Source organism: Lepidochelys olivacea, assembly GCF_965140295.1.
Source record: "Lepidochelys olivacea isolate rLepOli2 genome assembly, chromosome: 3".
NCBI lineage: Eukaryota > Metazoa > Chordata > Testudines > Cheloniidae > Lepidochelys > Lepidochelys olivacea.
In genome coordinates this window covers 171062683-171086746 of record NC_140413.1, presented here as the reverse complement: position 1 = coordinate 171086746, position 24064 = coordinate 171062683, and the positions used below count along the sequence as shown (strand labels likewise).

Here is a 24064-nt window from a genome sequence, read left to right as displayed (position 1 = left end):
AAGGCACTTTATTTTGCTTTTCAAAAGGCTTGCATAAGAACAATATCACCTTTACATAAAACTTGTCATTCTACATAGGTCATATTGATTGTTTCCAGGTGCACTGGTCATATCATTTGCAAACAGAAAGCTAGAGTGTTGTTGTACTAGAGCATGAAGCATATTGTTTTTGAATCTCTTTACAAACAAGTGCTCTGGTGAAATTAAAACTCCAATTAATTGCATCCAAAAGGGTTTTTGTGTTTATTATATTGTAAAGTAATCAGAACTTTACCAGGGTGCATTCTAAGTAATTTTTTAAAAAATGCACTTGGCATTACAATTCTAATGTGGCCTTTATTAAGACACAGAAGTTTAAAACAATATTGGTAAACAAGGTGCAGAAAAATAAGTGTGCACTGTCAGTTGGGGCACAAGTGCTTAAACTGAACTGCATGTTTGTTTGAGCTAATTTCTTGTGTTCATCTGTGTGGGAAAGTTACTTGAATAATCAAAGGCCATGCACTTATTGAATAATGACTATATGTCTGATCCTAGGCCCAGCAGATTGTGTTGTACGATTCCCACCACTGTTAGAATGCACTGCATGTCTAAGCCACAAGGCAGGGTGCCAGAAATATTCCTTTTAAGAGTCAAAAAGAAAATACAGTTTTTGCTTTTCTACACTCTTCCAGATGAGCCATGGCAACATTATAATATGATGCCCAATTTCACTGAAACTCAGCTTCTGTGGGGGTTTTTCCCCTGCCCTAAGTAAATGTATTACCAAAGGATACAGTATACTTATAAATTACAGCACATACACAGTCAAACTTCCAATTCCCAGTAGGATCTATCAAACTAGTAATTTATCAGATAATGACTGACAAACCAGCAGCACAGAATGTTATTTCAGGCACAAAGTCATGTTATGCTATACTTTTCTACTGCTGGGAAAGAAGGATTTCTTTACTTTAATATTTTGTTTCTCAATTCTGTGCCAAACACAAATGTTAAACTTTGCATTCAGTATGTCCTTTCATAATGTGAATTATTTGGCTTTTTCTGTATTTGAAGAGATAAAAGTTGAGAGCCACCTCAAACTTGAGGCGCAGGTCTAAAATGCAAGCCCCCAGCTGTGCAAAGACTTTACAGAACAGGGCCTCCCTCATGACAGAGGGCAGATTGGAAAGAGCCACCTCAAACTCACAGGACCAGCAAAAAGGGTCTATGGCTCCTATTCTAAAAAGCCCCAGAAGCCATGCACACTCACCTGTGGGGTGAGATTAGCAAGGTGTGAAATAGGCATGTTTAACATGGGGCAGCAATAAGGGAATAATATACAGCCCTTAATGGAAAAATTATGGAACAAATAAGAAATCCTTAATGTCACTTACAACATATAAGTTATAATATTTTATCCCTTTTTATCCCATCCTTTGCCTCAAATACAAGTTTTAGCAGCTCCGTGCCTCAGATATCAAGTATTACTGTCTCATGAACAGAGCTTGCTCACCTCCTCACTGGTAGAAGAGCGAGGAGGAGTAAACAACCGCAGAACAAAGACATGGCTTCACAATTCACTTGTTCACCTAAGGACCTCTCCATATTGAAGATGATGCTTTGGGTCACAGTTAAAAATGCATAGTGAAACCCAATGTGCAAGACAAGACTGTATTGGGTTTTTTTAAACCATGTCTTTGAACAACTGTATTATAATCTGGTCTGCCAACAATTTTACAGTGCATTTACAGTGCATACAGGCTCAGAGCAGAGACACATTAAAGAACATCCAATGTGAAATATGACTCAGTTTTAGCAAATGCTGTGTCTGTTCAATGACCATAAAATAAAGGAAGGAAATACTGCAGAAACGAGAACAAGAAAAGATATTTTTAAGAGTTGTTTCCGGGTTCAAAAGTTTTAATGCCCTACACCACCATGAGTCATCGAGCAGGCAGAGATTATATTTACACAATGTCCTTATGGTCTATTAAGGCCAATAGAGGACACAGCTTTGACACCTTGCTCCTTCTGAATGGCTGAACATTGTTCTCCCATCTAGTTGGAATAACCTAAGTATAGCAAACTTGCAGATAAGCCAGTTTTAGTGTTTAAAGAAGTCACAAAAGACTAGCATCCCTAGTACAACTTCACTACATACCTCCATGCACAAGTTATCTAGTCTAAAATTCCCTGTTTTAACATAAGCCAGTGTTAAATATATTGGACAAAGTGAAGTACTTTTCATGATTTTTTTTTTTTTAATGTGGTGACTCAGAGAAAGGATAAATAAAAAATTACAAAATTGTTATGCAGGATGTAGGACTTGTCTCCTAGTGTTACCCACTTCCTTTTCCTCCTAGTCAAAAGCTAAACAAAGTAAATCAAAACTAGCTGTTATTTTAAATGTAACTGAACCCTGCCAGGCCCCCAGGATTGCTGATGTCTCTTCCCACTCTTTCCCCACTCCTGTCTCCCCACTCCAGGTTTTCAACAATTTTTTGCACAAGAATCCTGTAGTTTCCATATTTGATTCAATCTAATTTTTCTGAAAGGTTACTTGAAGCAATTAAAAACAGTAATTGTGCATGGGAGGCTCAGGCAGCTTCCTAATGAAGGGTGCACCCAGAAGTGGTTTGCAAATTTATTAATACAGATCCAGATTTTGATAATCATACACACAAGTTTTAACCATGTCGCAACCAATTGCACAAACTAACTGACATCCGCCAATCTGCATGCACAAACACCACTACTGCATTGATAGCAACTGCACACGCAAGTGCATGGATTGTTGTGTGCACATAATTAGGAAAATCTGAGCTTATTGGTTGGTATCAGACATTCTAGTCTGCCCATGAAAGAATGTGCTCAGAAGGTTCACATCTCCTAAGGTAGTAACTATTGTTAAAGGGGACTTGCCTGGGAAAAGGAACCATAAGGCTTTCACCCTTCATTTTTAGGCAATCGCATTCTCACATGCCAGAGCTTCTACTATAAGCATATATATTTCAGCCATTTAAAGTCTTAGCACACAATGCTTGGTCAGAAAGTAATCTTCTTTACAATATTTTAAAAAATTCTATCAGGAACAGCAACCGTAAGGTTCTGAAAAAGGACTCTTGCATACAATAGTTTAAAAGACCATCTGCTGATGAGATCAAGTCCAGGTGGTCATATTTGGAGAAAGTGTGCACATCATGCCAAATTCTGGTGCTCCAGCTACCCTCTATTGATCTCTACATCAGAGCAGATGTCCTTAACTGTGATGAGAGAGGAGTGAGCTCAGAGAAGGGGAAAATGTTAGTTAGATGCGCAAGTGGATCCAATAGGATAAAAGGTATCCATAAAGCTCTCTCCCTTTTTACAAGGGCCTTCAAAAGAGAAAAACAGGGGTGTAGTTTGCCTTAGGAAGTCCCTCAACTCAAAAGATCTAATTACTCCCTCTGCTTCACATTCTGGGCATCTTCAAGGGAGATATTCGCCTCTAAGGGGCAGATGGAGTTCTTTGGAACGCAAGGCCACAACTGAGCCACAGATCACAGTAGGACAAGTCAAGTTTATACAAGTTTCTTGAAGGCATCCAGAGAGGCTCAGCTTGACTCCACCTTTTTGTTAATAGATCAGCAAAAATAATGAATTTTGAGGTCCCTGATGGAGGAAAATGGGGAGATCAGCATCATCCACCTGGGCATTTTTTCCACTGGAGAAAACATAAGGATCTGTGAGACTCTAGGTACCACATTAGTCTGAAGATCTCTCTCTAAATTTTCACTGGAGGAACAGATGGGTCTGACAGGGGCAAGATGACATCAACCTCTTCTAAAGGTCTACCTCAGAGGAGAGGGCTGTGAGAAGGACCAGGGTTTTAGACATCCTTTCAGAGGACAGAGAAGAATATAAGAAGGGCCAGTGGTCTCTTAAGAACCTGATTTAACCGGGCAGAGTAGAGGAGTAGTCCCAGATGTGATAGAACCGGAAGGAGACATAGGCCCTGAGGAACTGGCAATGGCGCCTGGATTTAAAGATCTCTCTTAGTAAGGAAGAGTAGGGGAGGGCTGGAGATCTCCAAGCTTCATGTGTGCCTGGGAATCCTCCTCTGGGTGATAGCCCTTGCAGAGGGTAGCAAAGGAGGTGGGAAACAAGGAGTAGTTGCCCAGTTGTCACCCACCTTACCTTCTTACCTGGGACTTAGCCTCTGTTTGCATTTAGTTTTGTGTTTGTCTGACAGGACTATGTCTTAATTTCCATCCCCTCCCTCCCTAAAACAATTTTCATTTTTTTCTCACCCTTTTCTCACAAACAAGAAACCCTCTTTTTGTACCCAGTTATCTCTTGGGGGGACTACTTTTCAAAAATGTTCAGTTTTTCCCATTTGTGAATGAATCTCCATCCTACCTTGGAACCAAGCTCATCTCCTCATCCTAATTCAATAATTATATGGTATAATGCATGTCTTGGAAACGTGTTTATAGACACTCATAGTGGCGCAATGGTGTCAGATTCTAAGGTAATACGATCATCCTGGGCCAGGAGAGGAGGAAAATACTCTTGCTTTGCATAGCCAAGTCTGATTTGATCAGCTCTTAATGCTAAAGGTAGATTGCAAAGCAAATAAACTTTTGCTTTTGCCCTTTATAGTTTCTTTATGATGTATACTGACAGCCTAAACACTTCTTATATTTAAAAGTTTATTTTCTTATTATTTTCTTCATCAGATTGATTAGCTCCTGACACACCACTTTTCCTTGGAGGACTCTGGCAACCTTTGGTGGACAAGCAGCAGGACGTCACAAGAGACTGTCACCTGATCTGTGGGTCTTACTCAACATACCCTTTTCCACACTTAGGGTCTGGAAGATCTGCAGCTCACATTTCATTGTCCCATCATATCATATTCACAGTCTTCCAAAAAGAGTGCCAAAGTAACATAGTACTACAAGAAGAATGGGACGTGGGAGTAGCAGAGGAGAGACAAGAAGTAGACAGGGCCTCATTACCTTCCAGCGTGTGTGGGTGGAGGGGGTTAAGGCAGAAAACCTGCTTCAAAAAACCCCATCTGTATCTATTATGAAGGAGCAGTAAAAAGCCTTTTGTTTGGCTTAGCTGTTCACTTTTAACTGCTTTACATTCCTCTCCCCCCCTCTCCATTAGAAAGGAAGAAAGTACACAGCCTATTCAGAGCTCTCGGGACCACCGAATTTTTATCTCCTCAGTATCCTCTTCTGCAGGAGAGCGATCCAAAGAGGGAAGAGAAGCACTTGAACTTGCCCTGTGAAGGAATGTAGTTAGTGCTAGGTCACAGTTCTCTCTCCCTGCCATGTCAGAAATAACTTTACATTCTCACATAACAGTAAGCATCCTGTCTGCTTAAGGCTGTTTTTTTCATTTTTTTTGGGGGGGGGGGGGAATGCAGCAAGTTTGTTTGGGGGTTTATGTGCAGACAGAACATACACTAAAAGCACATGGTAGGCAAACACAGCATCCTCCTGAAAAAAGGGGTTACTTTTTTGTAGCAGCTGTCAGCTAAACAGAGAGAACTTGTTGCCATAAATAGATTTTAAAAATACACAAATTATAAACTCATTTTAACCATCTACCCATAATTATTCTGAATATAGACAATGCCTGTGTAGACCATTTCATCTTGATATTTTAATCCTAATTAGACAACCTAACCTGAAGTTTCAGAGCCAATCCCAGGCTAGCATCTGTGTTCAATCTTTGAAGGAAGAGATCCAAAGAGGCTGTGGGTCATCATGAAAATAAGCAAGATGGGGAATGGGCACTGATGTTAGGAAATACAACATATTAGGGGAGTGGTACCCTGCCTATACCAGAAACGCAATCTGTCCCCGCTCCCCACCCCCCCACCCATTACTGTACGGCCAGGGCTTCCCCAGCAGTGGAGCCTGGGCTGAAGGCGGAGCAGGAGGCCGAGTGGAGCTGCGGCTGGGGGTGGAGAGGGAATGAAGGCAGAGCCTGGCTGGAGGCAGAGCAGGGGGCAGAGCGGAGCTGCGGCTCGGGGCAGAGCTGGTCTGGGGACAGAGAGGCCGTGAGGGTGGAGCTGGGCCTGGAGGCTGAGCAAGGGTGGGAGAGGAGCAAGGCTGAAAGTGTGATACTCCCTCCCCGCCCCCCCCCCATCAGGGCTGCCCCAGGCCCGGCTGCATGCCCCCCTGAACATTCCACCGTACCCACCAGGGGTCACGCTCAACCGTTTGGGGACCACTGTGTTAGGGCCTACACTAGCCCTGCCCTTGGAATGACGAATTTCTTGCAATGGTTACCATTGGCACAGCTCCACTAGTGGAACTAATAATAGTGGGATTGCTGTAGACAAGGCTCAAGGTGGGCTCTGGGGTTTTATAAACTCTCATCTAACCCTACTTAAACAGGGCCTATAAGACATGACGTCCTGTTACCAACTCCTTCCCTACACTAGCGCTGCTACTTTTGCGACCACTGGTGAGCTTGTCTTCATTACAACAGTTAGCTCAAGTTAGTACACTCAGATTACTCCACCTGAGCTAGACCTAATGACCACACTGCAACCACTCAACTACACAGAACGATGGGACTAGCAACTGAGCTGTTGTAACTCCAGCTGCTGCATCTCCACTGCATTACTAGTTCCAGCGTCAGCAGCACTTGAGTTTCAACACACACCCCCCGACAGGCCAGCTAGTTCGAGGTTAAAGCACCACCTAAGGTGAACTAGAGACTTTTGAATGTGGACATAAGTTGTGGCAGCATTCCGAGTTACACCTCAAGCCAACACTGCAGTGAAGACCAACCTGCAGGGGGAGCTGGGCAAGTATTAGCAATAATAGGACAGTTTTCCAGACAAAGCCCTGTACAGACAAGCCCTTGGGGCAACAGGATCTTGTTGTAGCAGCCTGGGAAGTCTCAAATCTCAGGCCTTTTCTTCCTTCCTTCCTGACCTGATCCTTGCTCCTGGATGACAAGTTCATTGTTGGGCAGTCAACTGCAGAAGGACCCAGGTCCTGCCTCAGAAAAAGACCCAAAACACCCCCTCAAACTCCTGTGAGCGCTATTTCATTGACTGTCAGCATGGGAAGCCTCAATGCAACTGCTTCTAGCTCTGGAGAGAGACAACCAATTGGCCGGAGGAATCTCTAGCCTCAAGTCCTTCGGTCCACCAGGGGGAAAAAAATTAAAAATAAATTTCCCTGCGAGAACTGCTGCTGTCCTGAGCGGAGAGGGAGGGGGGGAAAAACAGCAAAAAAAATTCCTGAGGCCTGAGGGAGGAACCTCTGCCTTCCAGCGTAGAGGCTGAAGACTGGGCTCTGAATAGGAGTGAAGTTCTCCAGTTGCGCCATCATGGGGAGCTAGCAAGCCACAAAGAGATAAAAAGTCATAAGGGGGCTCTGGTGCACCACCTCCGAGCCTGGGACAAAGGCAGGAAACCCAGCAGTATTGGATTTACAGTGGAGGAGGTACCCATACAGAATTAAGACTCTGCATCCTGTTATCAATCTGCTGAGCCTCCTTCCTCCACTTGATTTGTGTCACTGTTCTAACGAAATTATCCTTTACGAGAAGGTTGTTTGGAACTAAGCCCATAAACCGATGATCCATGAAAAACCGTTAGTACCCTTTCAGTTTCATAAATTATTTAAGTAACAGAGAACCAGCCTAACAATCAGAGCTGGAAGGGATCCATCTCACATGAAAAAATAATGTTATCGTTCTGCAATAATTAAGAAAAGTCCTTTGTTCTTCAGAGCATGTTCATATTTGACTATACAATATAGAATACTTTCCCCAGCAGTACGTCATCTATTGCAACCTCCTCTTCTATGTTCGTATCAGCTCTATCCGAACAACCTAAAGAGGCAGGATGTTTAGATTCTAAAAAAAAAAAAACTCTCTCTGGAAGGCATGAAAAAGTGACCTCTGTAACCCGCAATTTTTGCTTCTCAAAAAAGATTTTAAGCATTCTGTTAGTTTTGCTTATGTTTCATACACCAAAACAGTGTAACATTTAAACACATCCATGCTGAACAGTTGTATTTCTGTGCTGCTGGGATATATCAGAAGTCCCTCAGGAAAGTGCTGCTGGAAAACAGGCATGTTTCTGACAGCAGCAAATGTTAAGATGTGCTAATATGCACAGTTCAATCTTTACACTCATTTATTACCACAACATGTCCGTTGATACCATGGGTCCAATAATCCTCCTCCTCCTCCTGAAGAGAATGCAGAACTCCCAATGACTTCAACAGCAGCAAGATTAGACCCCTTTTCAATGCTCTGAATTAACCCTGAATCTCTTTTTTTATTCCACCACTTCAAACACAAAAGAAACTCATGACCACAACCACAAAATGACCCCTCTCCAAATGAGTAAGAAGATAAACAAAGAAATTCAGTTAACGCTGCCAGTTCATCCTTTGTTGCACTTACAGACCACAGTGCAAATGGTATATCCTAGGTATTCTGTACTGCTGAGTTTTTAACCTTAACTTTGAATTTCATTTTGGGGTTAAGCAAGTTCTTTAACTCATTGTGACTATTTGTCAGATTTACTTCTAAAATAATGTGAACAAAGTGGTCAGATTCATTAATTCATTCATTCATAGTACCAAAAAGCATCTTATAAAACTTCATTGTATATTACTGCCAAAAGACCCTTGCAAAGTTGCACATTTATGGCAATTTCCAAGTATTTTTCAAAAAAGGCATGGGGTGGGGGGAAGTGTTGGTAAAAGGAATGAGTATTATTGGGTTAAAGATCAAGACTGGAAGTCAAGATGAGATCTATATTCTATTCCCAGCTCTGCCACTCTGGTGTGCAAGTCAAACTCTAAGGATAGGTCTACACAGGGATAAAAAACCCATGGCTTGCATGGGTCAGCTGACTCAGGCTCACAGGGATTAAGCTCTGGGGCTGAAAAATCCCTGTGTAGGCATTCAGGCTTGGACTCTGAGGCACGATGAAGATGGAGGTCCCAGAGCTTGGGCTCCTGCCCAAGCCTGAACATCTACACAGCAATTTTTAGCACCACAGCCTGAGTCAGCTGACATGGGCCAGCCATGGCAGTGCCAGGGGTCTTTTTTCCCTGTATAGATAGATATACCCTGCAGGCTAAATTTTCAAAGACTCAAAGAGCAGTGCCTTTCTGCCTCAACCTCTTCCCTTCAATGCCTCAGTTTTACAACCTTTGTAAAACAGGGTTTTTCTACTTATCTACCTCATAGAGGTTCTATAAGGCTCAGTTCTACAGCTGATTAAAAAATGGCGGGTTTTCCCCTGAAAATTTTGATTTCCAGCAGAAATTTGAACGCAGAAATATTTTGCTTTGCTCATACTGTCACTTTGTCTCCTAGGAGTTGTAGTTCAGGCTCCTGTTCCCTGATTGGATTACATCTCCCATGATGCACCATGGTCTCCCTTCTCTGGAAAGGAAAGCTGTTTGTTATGGGAGTCCCTACCCATGAGGCATTATGGAAGATGCCCCATTGAGCAGAAGGGGAACATGAGGCAACTGAACTCATAATGAGGCACCTCAGCAGCATTTCCAAATCATAATATTTTGGTTTTCAGCTGAAATATTTTGACTAAAAAGCAAAAATAATAATAATAAAATCAATGTTTTCCAAAGAACACAGACACTTTTCATGAAAAAGTATATTTCGTCAAAAACCTGATTTTCTGTTGAAAAACAGTTTTGATGACAAATATCTGACCAGCCTGACTGAGTTAAGTAACATTTGTAAAGCATTTTTAAATTCTCAGGTGAAAAGCACTATAGAAGTTCAAAGTATTATTATTATAAACCATTTATTTTTTTATAGTTGAGGAGATAAAAATATTTCTTTTTTTAAATAACGATAGTGATGCATTGAAGGAACATTTTATAATAGCTCTTCGAGTAATAGAAAATCTGCCTCTTTAAAACAGCTCCTGACTCCATCTGGGCAGACTGTTGCACCCATATTTCATTTGTGAGATTGTGACCTTATTTAATCTCTTCACAAACCCAGATAAATGAAGAACACTTCACAAAGCAGACTTTTCTGTACCTCATGGCAAACAATTTTACACTGCAACATTATGGATACTTTGAGGTTCTTAACGTATGAAAAATGAAGTGTGATCAATTCTATTACTGTACACTGTAACCTGGTACACGCAAAATTCACATTTTAAATGTGAATGTAGCAAAGTCTCTCTGTCTGATGAGATTTTAATTTATTGCTAGTCATCTCCAAACATCTTGTGATCCCCTTTACATTTACTGGGGATGGACAGCATTGAAAAACCCAATGGAGCGTGGGGGAGAGAGGGGGAAAAGGGAGATTCTGCATCACCAGTTGAGACACTGAATATTTGAGTAAGGGAACTGTGCTAATGAAATCTTTTATTTGAATTTAGTAAATGAGTTACATGAACGGTATAGGTCTTTACCTACAACAGTTTAGAATGTCACCTGTACAAGATTTATGCTTCTCTTTCAATGCATCTCGAAATGATCTACTTCTTTTGAACACAAAGGAAAGGAAACTGCATAAATAATTAAATGTTTAGAGTCCCCTGGCCAGCTGAACAAACAGAGAGCAAAGCCAGAATAATATTAATCAAGTGAAACAATATTACTTTATGGAAGTTTTTTTTTTATAACCAGGAATTATTGGTGAGCAAATACTCATGAATCCTCTGCATTTAAAACAATTGTGTAAACATATTTCATATACGCATAAACACATGCAATGTGAGTGCACACACAAGCGCACTCTCTCTGTAATGAAGCCAGAACTCTTTCACTGTGTAAAGTTTTATTAGAATAGGTTGACAGGAGAGATTATCAATGGTAGAAGTCAGTAAGAACAGGCACAAATGTTCGTTTTCACATCTTTTAGAACTTTTCAACAAGAGAAATGGTAAATTCTCAGGGGAATCTGTCCTGGCAGCAGGGAAAAGGGAGGCAACAGCTGTCCTGATCTGTTGCTGACCTGTACCCCTTCCACACTTCTGTTGCTTAAATCCAGAGCAGTCTAGCTGTCCAAGGTCTAACTGTCTCACTTAAACCCAAGATCCTGATGGGTCTATGCAACTCTAAGGCCTATGGACCTGTGCAGGTCCTATACTGAATGAGAAAACCCCAAGTCTCACCACAACAGCTCAGATTTCTTAGTTAATCCAACCCGCTGGTCTCAAAACAGGCTGATGCTTAAATTTGCAGGAAAGGTATTTGCAGGATTTGCACCTCACCTCTCCCGAAGACTGCAGCGTTGGGAGACTGAACTGCCACTTCCCAATAATTCTAACCCCATCAAGTGGAATCTAAACCTGCTGTCCGAGCACCATGACCAAAATTGTGACCCAGTAGAAAACAAGCCATAAATTAATATGACTGTGATATGAACGTTCCTATTGTGTAGTTTGTGCCCACACAACATAACCTGTGCAATTGCGTCAAATCTGAAATGGTACCCACACAAATCATTGTACCTTACAATTGCCCCAAAGTGTCCCACCCCAACATGAACTGAAAACAGGAAACCTGACATCAACTTGCAGCATCGGGGGTTGAGTATGAAGAGGCCTGCTTCCATCAAGCACTGCCTTTTAACAGCCATATCCTGCCAGCCATCATACAATCCCAGTACCTTTTAGAAGTGCAAGGGTTAGTCAATAATGGCTTCCCAACAAGGGAGAGCAGCAATTGGTTGACACATGCCACAGAGCTACACAAAGATTTGTGGTCACCTTCTGTGCCCTGCCCCACATACCAAATTTTCCTGAGGTGACATTTAGAAACTTACTGAATTAAGCTAAAATTAAGATAAACCAGTTGTATACAGACTTAAGTGTGTCTTCCTTGCAGGGGTTTTTCACTGGGTAAAAGAAAACGAGTCATGATCATTGAAAGAGGAGTCAGAAACGATAGTGCACATGCAATCGATAGTGAAGAATACAACATGGTTAATTAGTTTGCATATTTAGGAACCACAATTACTGCCAACGGCCGACTCCATAAGGAACTGGAATAAGAACTGTGAGGGCAAGTGGAGCCTTTTCAAGACTGACAAATATCTGGAAAAATAAGGAGATTCACACAGGAACCAAAATAAAGTTATCCAATGCCTTTGTGATACTCACATTGTTATATGCTTCTGAAACTTGGCAAACACTAGAAACCTACAATAGCAAACTTAATGCATTCCATCAGAGATGCTTGGGAAGAATACTTGGTGTCCACTGGTAGAAAGCTCAGCAGACTCTAGAGACAATGATTCGAGAAAGAAGGCTAAAAGTGGTTTGGACATGTTGTGTGGATATCAAAAAATAGTACTGCTAGACAAGCCCTTGATTGGAGACTACCTGGTGGAAGATGGAAAAGAGGAGGACAACAGATGACATACAAAAAAAAACTGAGAAAGATGCCACTGCCATGGAAATAGACTGTAACAGAGCAAGAAATGTGGCACTAGACAGATGGAGGTGGAAAGACTGGGTTGCCTCAAACGTCACAAGGCAAGAGAGCATCCAATTAAAATAAAATAATTTCACCATTTGCACTAAGATTCCAGACATTAGTTAAACCAATATACCTACCAGCTCTAAGAAAAGAGAAGGATGATCTACACCATATCGTGAATGACATTTCATTTTGACATCACAAGTGGGTGGCATTTGGTAGAGTACCACCAAGTCTTCCCTTTGTCCCCTCACCCAATCAAGAAAGGGCCCAATCCGAATAGCCAAGCAGAGTATCCGAGTTCCAGCAAGCGGGAATCAAGCCTAAGAATTCCCAAAGAGCCCATGGATGCAGCTGAGCCCCAAATGAAAGGGAACCAAGTCAAAGGAGTCAAACAGAGTCCACACTGCATCTGAATGCCAATACAAGGCAGACAAGTCCAAAGAGCCCAGCAGAGTATGCATGATCACATTCTGAATGTCTGGATAATCTACTGTGTCTCGTTTTCTTGTCTCAAGTGGATGGAGCTGAAGGAGAACCACTGGTCCCCCCTGCCCATCCAGGGGCAGATTTGAATGGCCAGTGCCTCTTAAATATCATGTACATTTTACAAGTTTGTCAACCATGCCATTTTGGAGGGTTTTTCCATACAAAAATACACATTTGGAGTTGTAACAAAAAGATGCACCATCGTCCTTCTCTCCCTCCGCCCCCAAGGAGCAACTTATTCCTCAGAGGGATACACGTTCAGACATACAACCAGATACACATACTAATTCAGTACAGTCAGACAATTGCCTTGCTAATGGCCAAAGGGAGTGAAATTAACTCCTAATCCTTGATCAGACAGTTGAGGAGGGTTGGATTTAAGATTTCAGCTACAATGTTCTGAATAAAACCTAGTTATAAAACTTCATAGACATGTTCTGAGACGACAAGCCAACACTGAACAAATCCAGACTGACCTTTTGCCATTCGAAATTTGAATCCTAGAAGTTAGTGAAGCAGGTTAATAGAACACTGTCAACCTGAATATTTCTCAAGTGATTAATTTAAAAAAAAATCCAAATTTTACAAGAGTTATGTCACCTTGTTGATGTTTACCAGGGTTTTCAGCACAAAAGAAACTGACTGATTTGAGTATACAAGGGAAACAGTGAAACTCACTAGTCAGAAGGCAATGCCAAATGCACAAAGTAAACAAATTAAAAACCAATTTTTTCACTAACATATTTTCAATCTGAGATATAACTTGTAATTATATATTCTGAACAAAATTCTCAGACAGAAATGTGATTTGTACGTTGTCAGTGTCTCTACCAAAAGAAAAAATGCAAATACTGTTAAGGAAAAAAAAAATCTACCAAATGTAAAAATGTCCAATATCACTGCCATGAGATAGAAAGGGCCTGGTTCTATGCAGGGTAGGAGAATTTACCACAACTAATCTGCTGCAAAGGGAGAGAAGAGATGGCTTAAACTGCAACATTGTTTTCTCTCCCATTCCAGAAACCAAAGATAAACTACGGTGTTTCTGGTGAGCAAGGTTACCACCTTCACAGAGAAAACGAAATGCCACTATGGAAATGATTCTAGACTAGATGCCTTCACACACAGACCATAAGCAATAAAGGGAATGGAAAACAGGCTTACGCTCTGAATGAATACAAAGCATTCTCTCAGGTGCAGGGTCTAACTGATCGCCATATGTGCGTCTGGGAAGGAATTTTTCCCCAGGCCAGATTGGCAGTGATGTGGGAAGGGAAGGGGGATTCACCTTTCTCTGCAGTGTGTGGGTGCAGATCACTTGCCAGGATTATCTGGGTATATTTCACTTAATCATTTCCCTGCCATTGCAGGGGCCTTGGCATTGGTGCACCTCAGTCCCTCCTATTCTCCTCTCTTCCTGTGGCACACAACAGTCTAGTCTCTGGTGGGCTGTAATGCTTCGGTCTGATTTTGGTTGTTGGTTTAGTGTGTAGGTGCTGCTGGTGGCCTGTGATATACAGGATGTCAGACTCCATGATCTGGTGGTCCCTTCTGGCCTTGATCTCTTTGACTATGACTCTAAAACCAATTTTTCAGAGCCATGACAAAGAACATGGCACAATGGCAGCCATATGTGGAGTTACCACACAAAAGAAACACCCCATTCTCTTGGAGAGACTGACCTTATCGCTTACACTAGCCCATAATCAGCTCAAGCGTAGAGGTCACACACTTCGTTTAGGGGGAAGACATACGCTGATCACGCTCTTGTATGAGCACTCCCTGCTGGCCTATTATTAGACATGAATGAAGGGCATCCTCAAGGGTACCCTCTCCAAAGCCAGGTGGAGTGCCACCGTGTTTGTTGCAGCTAGTTTAGTGGAAAGAAATTAAAAAAAACCAGAAACCTGTAGCACAACAGGGTGGCTTTCACATGATCTTGTTTCTGGAAAAGGGACATTACTGGCAAAAACAGAAAAGAAAAGGAAGGAGAGAAAAAACAAGAGAAATTAACTTGCTGTGCAATAAACTGAAACATTTCTCCCAATGCATTTTTGCTTATTTTACAAAAAGGGTGACTGAAAACAACTGTCAATATGTCCCATATAGTTCTATTACAACAACCCCAGTATACATTGTACTTGCATAGATTGTTCACCTAATAATAACTCTTCTGTTAACCCTCTGTTTTCTTAACTAGAAAACACAAGCAAATCAAATGTCACTTTGAAAACACTTTTTTCAGTCTCCGCTTTTATGTAACAATTGATCACACGCTTTGAATCTGCCCTAGATGACTGAACTATTTAACGTAATTATGTTCCTTATTTTCATAGCTTAGCACTGATCAATAATTATCCAAAATAAACTGCAGCGATCTCTAGTTCAAGTGTATTTTAACATTTAATTAGCATTCAAGTCAGGTATTAGAGAGACAGTCCCTTGGGTGCCCAGAGAATTTTGCTTTTGCTAATTGAAAACAGGCACATATAGTGGAATGTACAAGACTGCCAACAGTCTTGCAAGGAGGCAATGCAAGTAGGCGTTATGTCGTGTGAATATCATGTAAACCTGTCTTCAAATTAAAGAATTATCTCTATGCAGAAAAAAATTAAGTGCTTAATTATCAACACTTTTAATTTTACACAGTTCCAACTTAAGCCAAAAACCACATCACATCCCACCCTTCTAAGAGGTTGTCAGACATAAAATAAAAAGATAAACAGAACCTGAAGACTGCTGCTCAGTTAAAGCATGTTTAAGTCTGCTTATTTTTCAACTCTCTTTTGCTATTCTGTTTTCACCTTACATTAGCAGCCTTTATCTGCCACCTTTGCTGCAACCCAAAGAGAAGGTAAAAGAGAGTTTCCCAGAAACTAAGATCCTGATTAGAGCTGCTGAATAGTTTTCATTCAAAACATTTCACAATTTCTTCACACACACACACACACCCAAGACCATATGGTCTATAAAAACCTTCCATTTCAGTCTAAATTTGTCAGGTGTTCATTGAAAATAAAATAAAATACAAAAAATTCAGGTTTCAGTTTTTTGGACAAAAACCCAAAAGCTTTTAAATAAAATGTTTGACAAAAATGAAAACTTTTTCATGGGAACAAAAGCCATTTCCTGACCAGCTCTAGTCCTGACCCTAGAAAGGGCTGTACAGCCTCAGGTCCCTTTGAAAGCATGCAGGACCTCCCAGGATCAGTCCATGTGCATATCAGTGTTATGCAGTTAAACATCCTCTTTCTATTATGTTGGGAAAACTCTACTTTGAGGTCTTAAATGCCATCTCACAAGTGTTCCAGCCATGTTAAGAAACTACTTAACACATGAACTTAAAGCAGATTGAAAAAGCTCCTCTCACAGTATAATTAATATATGTATATGTATATCTATCTTAATGATAGGGACATACTCTGAATGTATTTTACACAGCAGTTCTCTGAAAGTAATCCCTAACCAGAAAACATTTACCAGTCTGCTTTAACAAGTCCTAAGAATTCAACAATCAACATCTCCTACCAATAAGAAAGCTAGAGATGTGTTATACAAAGGCAAAATGAAGAAACACTCTGCAACAGGAGGAATTCAAATGTTTCATTTTAAACGAAAGTATTGCTAAATATCTGTAATCAAAGATTCTAGAACCTGGCTGTTCCTCAGGGGATTTTGCTATCAGCTCCAGTATAATGTGCTGCTACACCAGTGAACAAAAGTTCAGTTCTCTATCTCCCTTCCTTATACCAGCACCAGTATAGGGGGGCAAGCCTAGCCCTTCGAGTTGATGGGAGCCCTAAAAACTTTCTCCCGATACCTCTTTGGGGCTGATGAAAGAAGTGGCTCTGGAGGGAATCAAAACAGAAAGGAGAGACCTAAGAAGAGTATAGTAAAATCCCTGGGATTCTCGGTGGGAAGAAAGGGGGCCTATTTTATTAAGTAACATTTAAATAGTGTAGTCTTTAAAATATTGCTTTTTTTCAAAGTTAAGTGGAGTTTTGTCACAAACTAGACAGCAGAGGCTGCAGCACCAGCAGTTCAAAGTTCTCCACACTTCCCTAGCAGTGTGCCTCAACCTGCCTCGGGTTCCCCATCCCCCGCGTCCTCCTGAGGAGGTGAAATGTTCATTCCTCCTCATCAGTTCTGCTCCCTACTAATTAGTGACAACTGTGATGGTGCCTTTGGTGTACACACACCCCTAGATTAAAATCACGAACTTGTTTCACACAGGACAGGGCAGATGTCCAATAATTTGGGGGTACCATGAAAATGGGAAAAAATTAAAAAGTGACTGACAAGCAAAAGTTCTATGTCCCACTGTCTCTACAAATCCCCTATAAAACTGCTCTTAAACAAAAAAAGAAAAGAAGAAGAAGAAGGTCTTGACTCCCAATGCTTTATATGATTATGGAGTAATATTAAACAACCTGCTGAAAACTTGCCAGAAACTAGTCTCTTGACACAGTCTTTCCCCTCACATCCATCTGCTACAATTACAACAAAGCCCTTCTGCAGTGGAACCAGGAGAAGCTCAGCAATATTCACATATCTGGAATTAAGATTTTCACAACATTTATAAAATGTTCTGTGGTTGCTTGAGATGGACGTTATGTTGAGACACGTTAAAAATGATATTTATCATGGACTTGGCAAAGTCCATTAAAAATAACATTTGCCTCTAGGGGTCAAATTTTCAAAGGGTTCTACCACAAAAGTTGGCTATTTATACTATGCAAACTAAGCATTTGCGTGCACAACTATGGATTGCCACAGGCACAATGAGCACATCCTCTTTTGAAATGGTGATATTTTAAGACCCACATTCAGCGCTCAGGAAATATTTTTTCCTCCTAATATGAAAAGCAATTAAAACAGCAATTACTCGCCAAGTTTTTACATCGGTAATGATTTACACCAATCAAGGCCCCAGTCCTGCAAAACTGTACCCATGCAGAGCCCCACTGACTTCAGTCAATATGTACAATGTAATCACTGAACACAAAAGCACAGTTTTACACTTTAAACAAAAAATGGATTTTTCTTCATCCAAAGCATAACCCTCTGAAAACAGGCGTTAATAACTTTAAAAGCTATTATAGAGCCATAACTCTATGACCTTCACTATAAAGCTATGGAAACTTATTTTCATAGCTCTAAAGAGAACAGTTCAGCGGCATTGATTACTATGAACCAAGGTTTACATTAACTGCCAAAGCAAAGGGCAAACCTTCTGCAATAACACCTGTCTGATGCTGTACTGAAAAAGGTCCTGCAGCAGCAGTCATGCATGCTTAATTTTATACATTGTATAAGAAATAATCTGCTCTCTTACAATGTTCGAAAAATCCTGAGTGCCAAGCCAGTGTTATTTTATTAAAAACAAGAATTAAAGTAGCTTTGCTGTAATATTCCACTTAACAAAAGCCTCATTAGCTACATCATTCACTGGTTATCACAGTAATGTTTAGACTTATCCTTACCGCAATGATTGGGATCAGTATCCATCTGTCCTGTTATTATCCGGTTGTTGCTGAATAAAATTAATAAAACAAAGGTTGCAAACGTTAACAGTATTTGCTATTGCTTTTTCATTTCAAAACTTTGTGTTTTCCCGTTTTCATTGAGCTGTTTTAGGAGAATCAATTTAAAGCCTCGAGTGTTTCTTTAGAAAAGCAATACTGCTATGAACAAAGGTCAAAACTGAAGATTTGAAACTGCTTAGAAGAGGTGTGGCTGCTGAAACCTGACATAGCTGCGTCACAAAAATTAACTTTGGCAAACACAGCTTCCTGAATTCAAACAAACCTAAGACAGGGCTATCTTTTTGTTCCAGCAATAACCAATTATTGCACTGACTTACATTCAAGGTCATTTAGGAAAAAAATAAAATTACACCATTTGCTTTTTAACTCCAAGTAATATATATTTAAACACTTTCCACACTGAACAAGTGTTACTCTTGTTTCAAATGATCACAAGTGAACATGAATGAAAGTATATGTATGCCCAGCTCCAGAACAAGAAAGATGAGAAGACAAGAATTCAGATATTCACATTTTTCTTAACGAACTCTGAGGTTTAAATTTTTCTTGCAATCAAAATTTCTTCCAGAAAACTCTTGGTATCATCCTTATAAAGTAAAATAAATAAATAAATAAAATTTTCTTTACCCTTACAGAAATCACTTAAAACCTTCTACTCTTACATTATCAGAACAACTGCTAAACCACCTATTTTAAGATCATGTTAGTGAGAAAGACTTATGAATTATCTATTAAGAACGTTATAGTCTTAGGTATCAGTAAGAATAATTTCATCCACCTTGCATACATTTTGAAGATGTAATGCTTTTCTTATTTTGTTTGTTCAAAAAGGGAATAAAGTCAATACCACATTATAAATTATCAACATTCTACTTAAAAACAGAACTAACTCCCTGCCTCCAGTTGAGATTATTTAGTTGTAAATTTATATCAGGATTTAAAGCAAATGACAGAGTCACTAGATGCAACTCCCCGCTCCAAACATGCAGCAGTTAGTTCTCTTCACAAGTAAAAACTTGCTATTGTCACTACAACGGAAAAAATTGAAGAAACAAGAATATCCAGTTTTGATAGTAGATACTTTAAACGAAGTAAGTGTTTTGGAAGGGACGTAAAACCTCATGCTTCACGGTTTTAAACAATCTCTAGCTATTAGGGGGTTAGGAGACAGGTTACCTCACAGCTGCCTACCTTGTGGGGGTTGGGGGAGCTGTACCTTGCAGTCATGTATGTCAATCTGGTATTGGCCATGGTTGGAGACAGGATACTGAACTATATGGACAACAGGAGTGATCTCATATTGCAATTCCCGTGTCCCTGTGTAAAAGACCATCAACTTTTATGTTGATGAAAATTAGGGGAAAATTAGGCAATTTTTCTCAGGCTATCAAAGGGTTTCCTGAACAATTGTTAAGAACCAATAGTTTCTACATGAATCCCATTTAGTTTACATAATTTACTCTGTGTGTTTTCCTACTTATATTACAGTAATTGGATACTGCATTAAACAAGAATGAATAACGGCTGCAAATAATATGATTGTGTAATACTTCATACCACTCTACAGGACAAAGAAAAATACAGCATGCTGTTTTGTTTTTTTGTTTGCTGCATATCAGGGCACAAAGTAAAACATAATATATATCCATACAGGAGCAACTTTGCTAAAGATACTGTTCATCATATTCTTGCTGGAATTAAAAAGATTTTTTAAAACACCAATAATAATGCACATATTTACCAAATTCACCTGTCAACAGGTCACACATGGAGTAGAGATTTGTAGAGTGTGGTCTAGACTAAAGAAAACTTATATTTTTAAACTATATTTTACGTATAGTGCTTCTACGTGTTCAATTAGACCTGATATACTGTATACACATTTTATTAAGCAAGTCATTTTTAATTCCCATAATACCCTGCAAATAGTAAAAAGGAATTACTATAGCTTTCATGTCTTTTCCAACATGGATTATCTGAACATAACATTTTTAAACACTGGAATATATACATGTTTATTTGCAAAATATTTTTTTCCTTTTTCAAACTCCAAAAAATTGAATTAATCCTCACACCAAACTAATGTATAATTCCCCTCAAGAAGTTACTTTGCATCTGTGAAGCAGATTGAAATTATGAATAGATCTTTCTGTGTTTGAACACATCTACATGAGCATTTTATAACTCAAGATTTACACACACACACACAGAGATTTGCATAAAAATCTCTAATTGATGTTATCATCGTCGTAGGAAAATCTGGGCCACGGTGTTCTCCACCATGCGATAAGTTGAATGATCAGTTTGGGGCTTTTGTTTGTTTTAAAATATATACACGTTTATCTTTATTGTGCATGAACTATATGTGACTTTTTAAAGAGAGTCTGAATTTTAGCTAGAGGGAGGGCTGATGTTAAAAAACATCTGAACACCTAAAATTCTGACTTTATCTCCTTTTAAATTTTTTTTTTATAGCTTGGTACTCCTCCTATCGAAGTATCAATGTGTTTGCTTTTAATTTATTTTCATGTACTACAAAATATTAGTACATTTCTGCTTTGTTCCCGAAAAATTACTAATTGTATTTCTCTAAATAAATGGAACACTCTTTACAGCCACCTTAGAACTGACTCTTTTCTCTAAATTACACAGTGCAAGCGACAGGATTCCTGGACACATTGTGCCAGCTATGAAGTCGGTACTATGGACAGAAAACAAAAGACATCCAATGGCAATGTTTCAGCAATTAAATTCAGTATGCTTCCATTTCAATTCCTTACGACAAAATACCACTGAAAACAGGAACGTAGCAAGATTTTTATTTTTTTTTTTAAGAGTACTGGAGATGGATAATGGATCATGAGAATATTCAGAGTTACTTTAGAAAGAGTGAAACATTTTTATAAGGGATATAAACCCTGATTTGTGAGGGCACAAGTTAGCTATTAACTGATAAAGCTTACAAATAAACTTCTATTAGGTTATTTAACTGTGCACGTGGAGCATCTTGCACTTCTTCTGATGCACCCGGGACTAGCCACTGTTGGACACGGACTATTAGATCGCTGGTCTGATCTACTGAAACAACCCTTACATTCTGTAGATCTGAAAAGTCATAATTCAGACAGACTCTTTAGAGTAGGGATCTGCTTTTTATGTAGGACTGAAAGGGGCCACGCACACCCATCAGTTTAAATTAAAGGTAGTTACCAAACATTGTCAGAAGAAAAGCATGCTCAACTTAGCAAAATGTTCTGTATTTCATTCTACAGGAATGGTGCAAAATCTCGAAATACCCCAACAGGCTCAAACTGAGCATACCAAGGATCTAATATGCTAAAGCTGACAAACCCATAACGGTCATATTTTTCTTTTTCTTAAAAAAAAAAGACAATTATGGTAAGAGTTTGTATTTACCTTCCTTTTTAAAAGCTACACCAACTTCTTCCTGTGGCACCGTCATCTGCTCAGCCTTTGGACTTCCAAATCTGGCTGGAATTTAATGCTGCATTAATTCTTCATGAGTCCTCTCCTCAGTTGCAAATAAGCAGCCAGAACAAGGCAGCCAAGGGCAACATGGCTCCAACAGGATCTGTGCTATCACTGGGAGGGGAGGAGTTAGCACAGCTAATGGAGGGGGCAGCCATCCATTCAGGACAACTCCTGCCTTTGCTGATCTGGATCTGTGGGGTTGAGTCTGCATCCCCTTGTCAGCATCAAAAGACTCATATAACCCTCCCACAGAAGAGGGAGATATTCCCAAAATGTATTTGATGAAGTTGCAGAGTTGTTAGTCTGATTCATGGTGATTTTTGTGCAGGAGGAGTCCTGAGCCCAATATACATCCTTTAGCATTTAAGTTTCTTTTAAAAAGGAAGGAGTCTCCCTTTCTCCCTTTCCCAATAAAACCCAACAAACACCTCACTGCAGTGTATAACACCTATGTGGCTCTATCAAATTTTTCAAAGTGATGGTACTGTAGGAAAATTATAATAGCCAGACTAGATTAGACCAGTGGCTCATCTATCCTGTTTCCGAGAAAGGCCAGTACCAGCTGCTACACAGTAAGGTGCAAGGAACCCAGCCACGGGCATTTATATAATAACCTACCCTCTGGAAATTTTTCTCCCAACCCCAATAATTAGAAGATTGCTTATGCCCTGAAGCCTATCACTTCCCATATATTTTTTGTTATTTTTTGTAACTCCTCTCAATATTCTTGTTATAAATGTCTAATCCATCTTTGAATCCTGCTAAGAATCTTGGGCTCAATGACATCCTGTGGCAATGAGTTCCACCATCTAAATATTCTCTCTGTGAAAAAAGTATTTCCTTTTATGGAGTTTCAATTTACCATCTTTCGGTTTCATTGAATGTTCCTTAGTTCTTGTATTAAAACTAGAACTAGAATTAGAATAGAAATTTCTGATCTACAGTACCTTCTCTATACCATTCATTATTTCAATACACTTTTATCAAATTCCCTCTTTTTAATCTCCTTTTTTAAGATAAATAGTCCCAATTTTTTCATTCAATCTTCATATGAGTTGTTCCATGTACCTAATCACTGTTGTTGACCATCTCTGAAATCTTTCCTATTTATGCTATATTCTTTTCGAAATGAGGAGAACAGAACCAAATAGAGTACACCAGAGGAGCTTGTAACCTTGATTTATATAATGGGGTAGTAATATTTTCCATATTATTCTCTATTCCATTCTTTATATGCCATCTTGTTTGCTTTTTGGACTACTGCTGCACACTAAGCGGAGGTCTTAACGAGCTGACCACAATGATATCCAAGTGTCCTTCCCCACTCTTTCCACCCCAATTTAATTTAGTGGGATGAGTAGGTCAGATTATTCCCTCCAACCTGCACTATTTCACATATCATCATGCTGCCAATTTACTTAGCGTGGTTAGGCCCCTCTGAAGTTCTTTACAATGCTTTCTGATTTTGACTACATTACATAACTGTCATTTGCAACTTTTACCACTTTGCTGTGCACCACCTTTTCCAAAACACACGTTAAGCACCCCACTTCTAGTACAGAATCTTGTGGCAGCCTGCTGCTAAAGTTTCACAATGGCGTAAACTGACCATTTATTTATTATATTCATTTTTTTCTGGCTCTTAGCAACTCTCTGATCTATGACAGCAGATTCCTTTGGTCCCTAAATACTTGGAATTCTTTGAACAGGTCACTCAGAGTGAAGAGAAGAAAACAGCTTGATATAATTTATCTGGACTTTCAAAAAGCTGTCACAAAAGGCTACTAAAGAAACTAATAAATTAGCAAGTGATATTTTTTGTTGCAGAAGCTGTGCTTATTACACCACATCATACGATCTTGAAGATATTTTACATTTCTGTTTTTAATTTTCATTTCAACAATTTGCCAGACAGAGAGTGCTGACTGGTCTACTTACCCAGATCACCCTCTACAACTTGTTTAAAGTTACTGGTACAACATTTGCAGCCTCCAATCCTCAATTAACGCACCTGATTTTAACGAATAATTGTGGATCTTTACTAGTAGTTCAGCCCCTTCATTCTTAAATTCCTTCAGAACTCTTCGGTATAAAACCATCTGCACAGGT

At 39.7% G+C, this 24064-nt stretch overlaps 1 protein-coding gene across 2 annotated transcripts in view; it reads right to left on the bottom strand.

Moving 5' to 3' along the window:
• The window catches only part of EML4 (EMAP like 4), a 257098-nt gene that overhangs the window by 172505 nt on the left and 60529 nt on the right, over nt 1-24064 (bottom strand). Inside the window, exon 1 of one of the 2 annotated variants that reach the window (XM_084623062.1) lies at nt 18401-18440. The exons of the other annotated variant lie outside the window; for it this stretch is intronic. Within the exon in view, the coding sequence (XP_084479188.1) occupies nt 18401-18425 (25 nt within the window). The 5' untranslated portion in view covers nt 18426-18440. Of the gene's footprint in view, nt 1-18400; nt 18441-24064 lie in introns of those variants that run through there. 2 annotated transcript variants of the gene reach the window in all.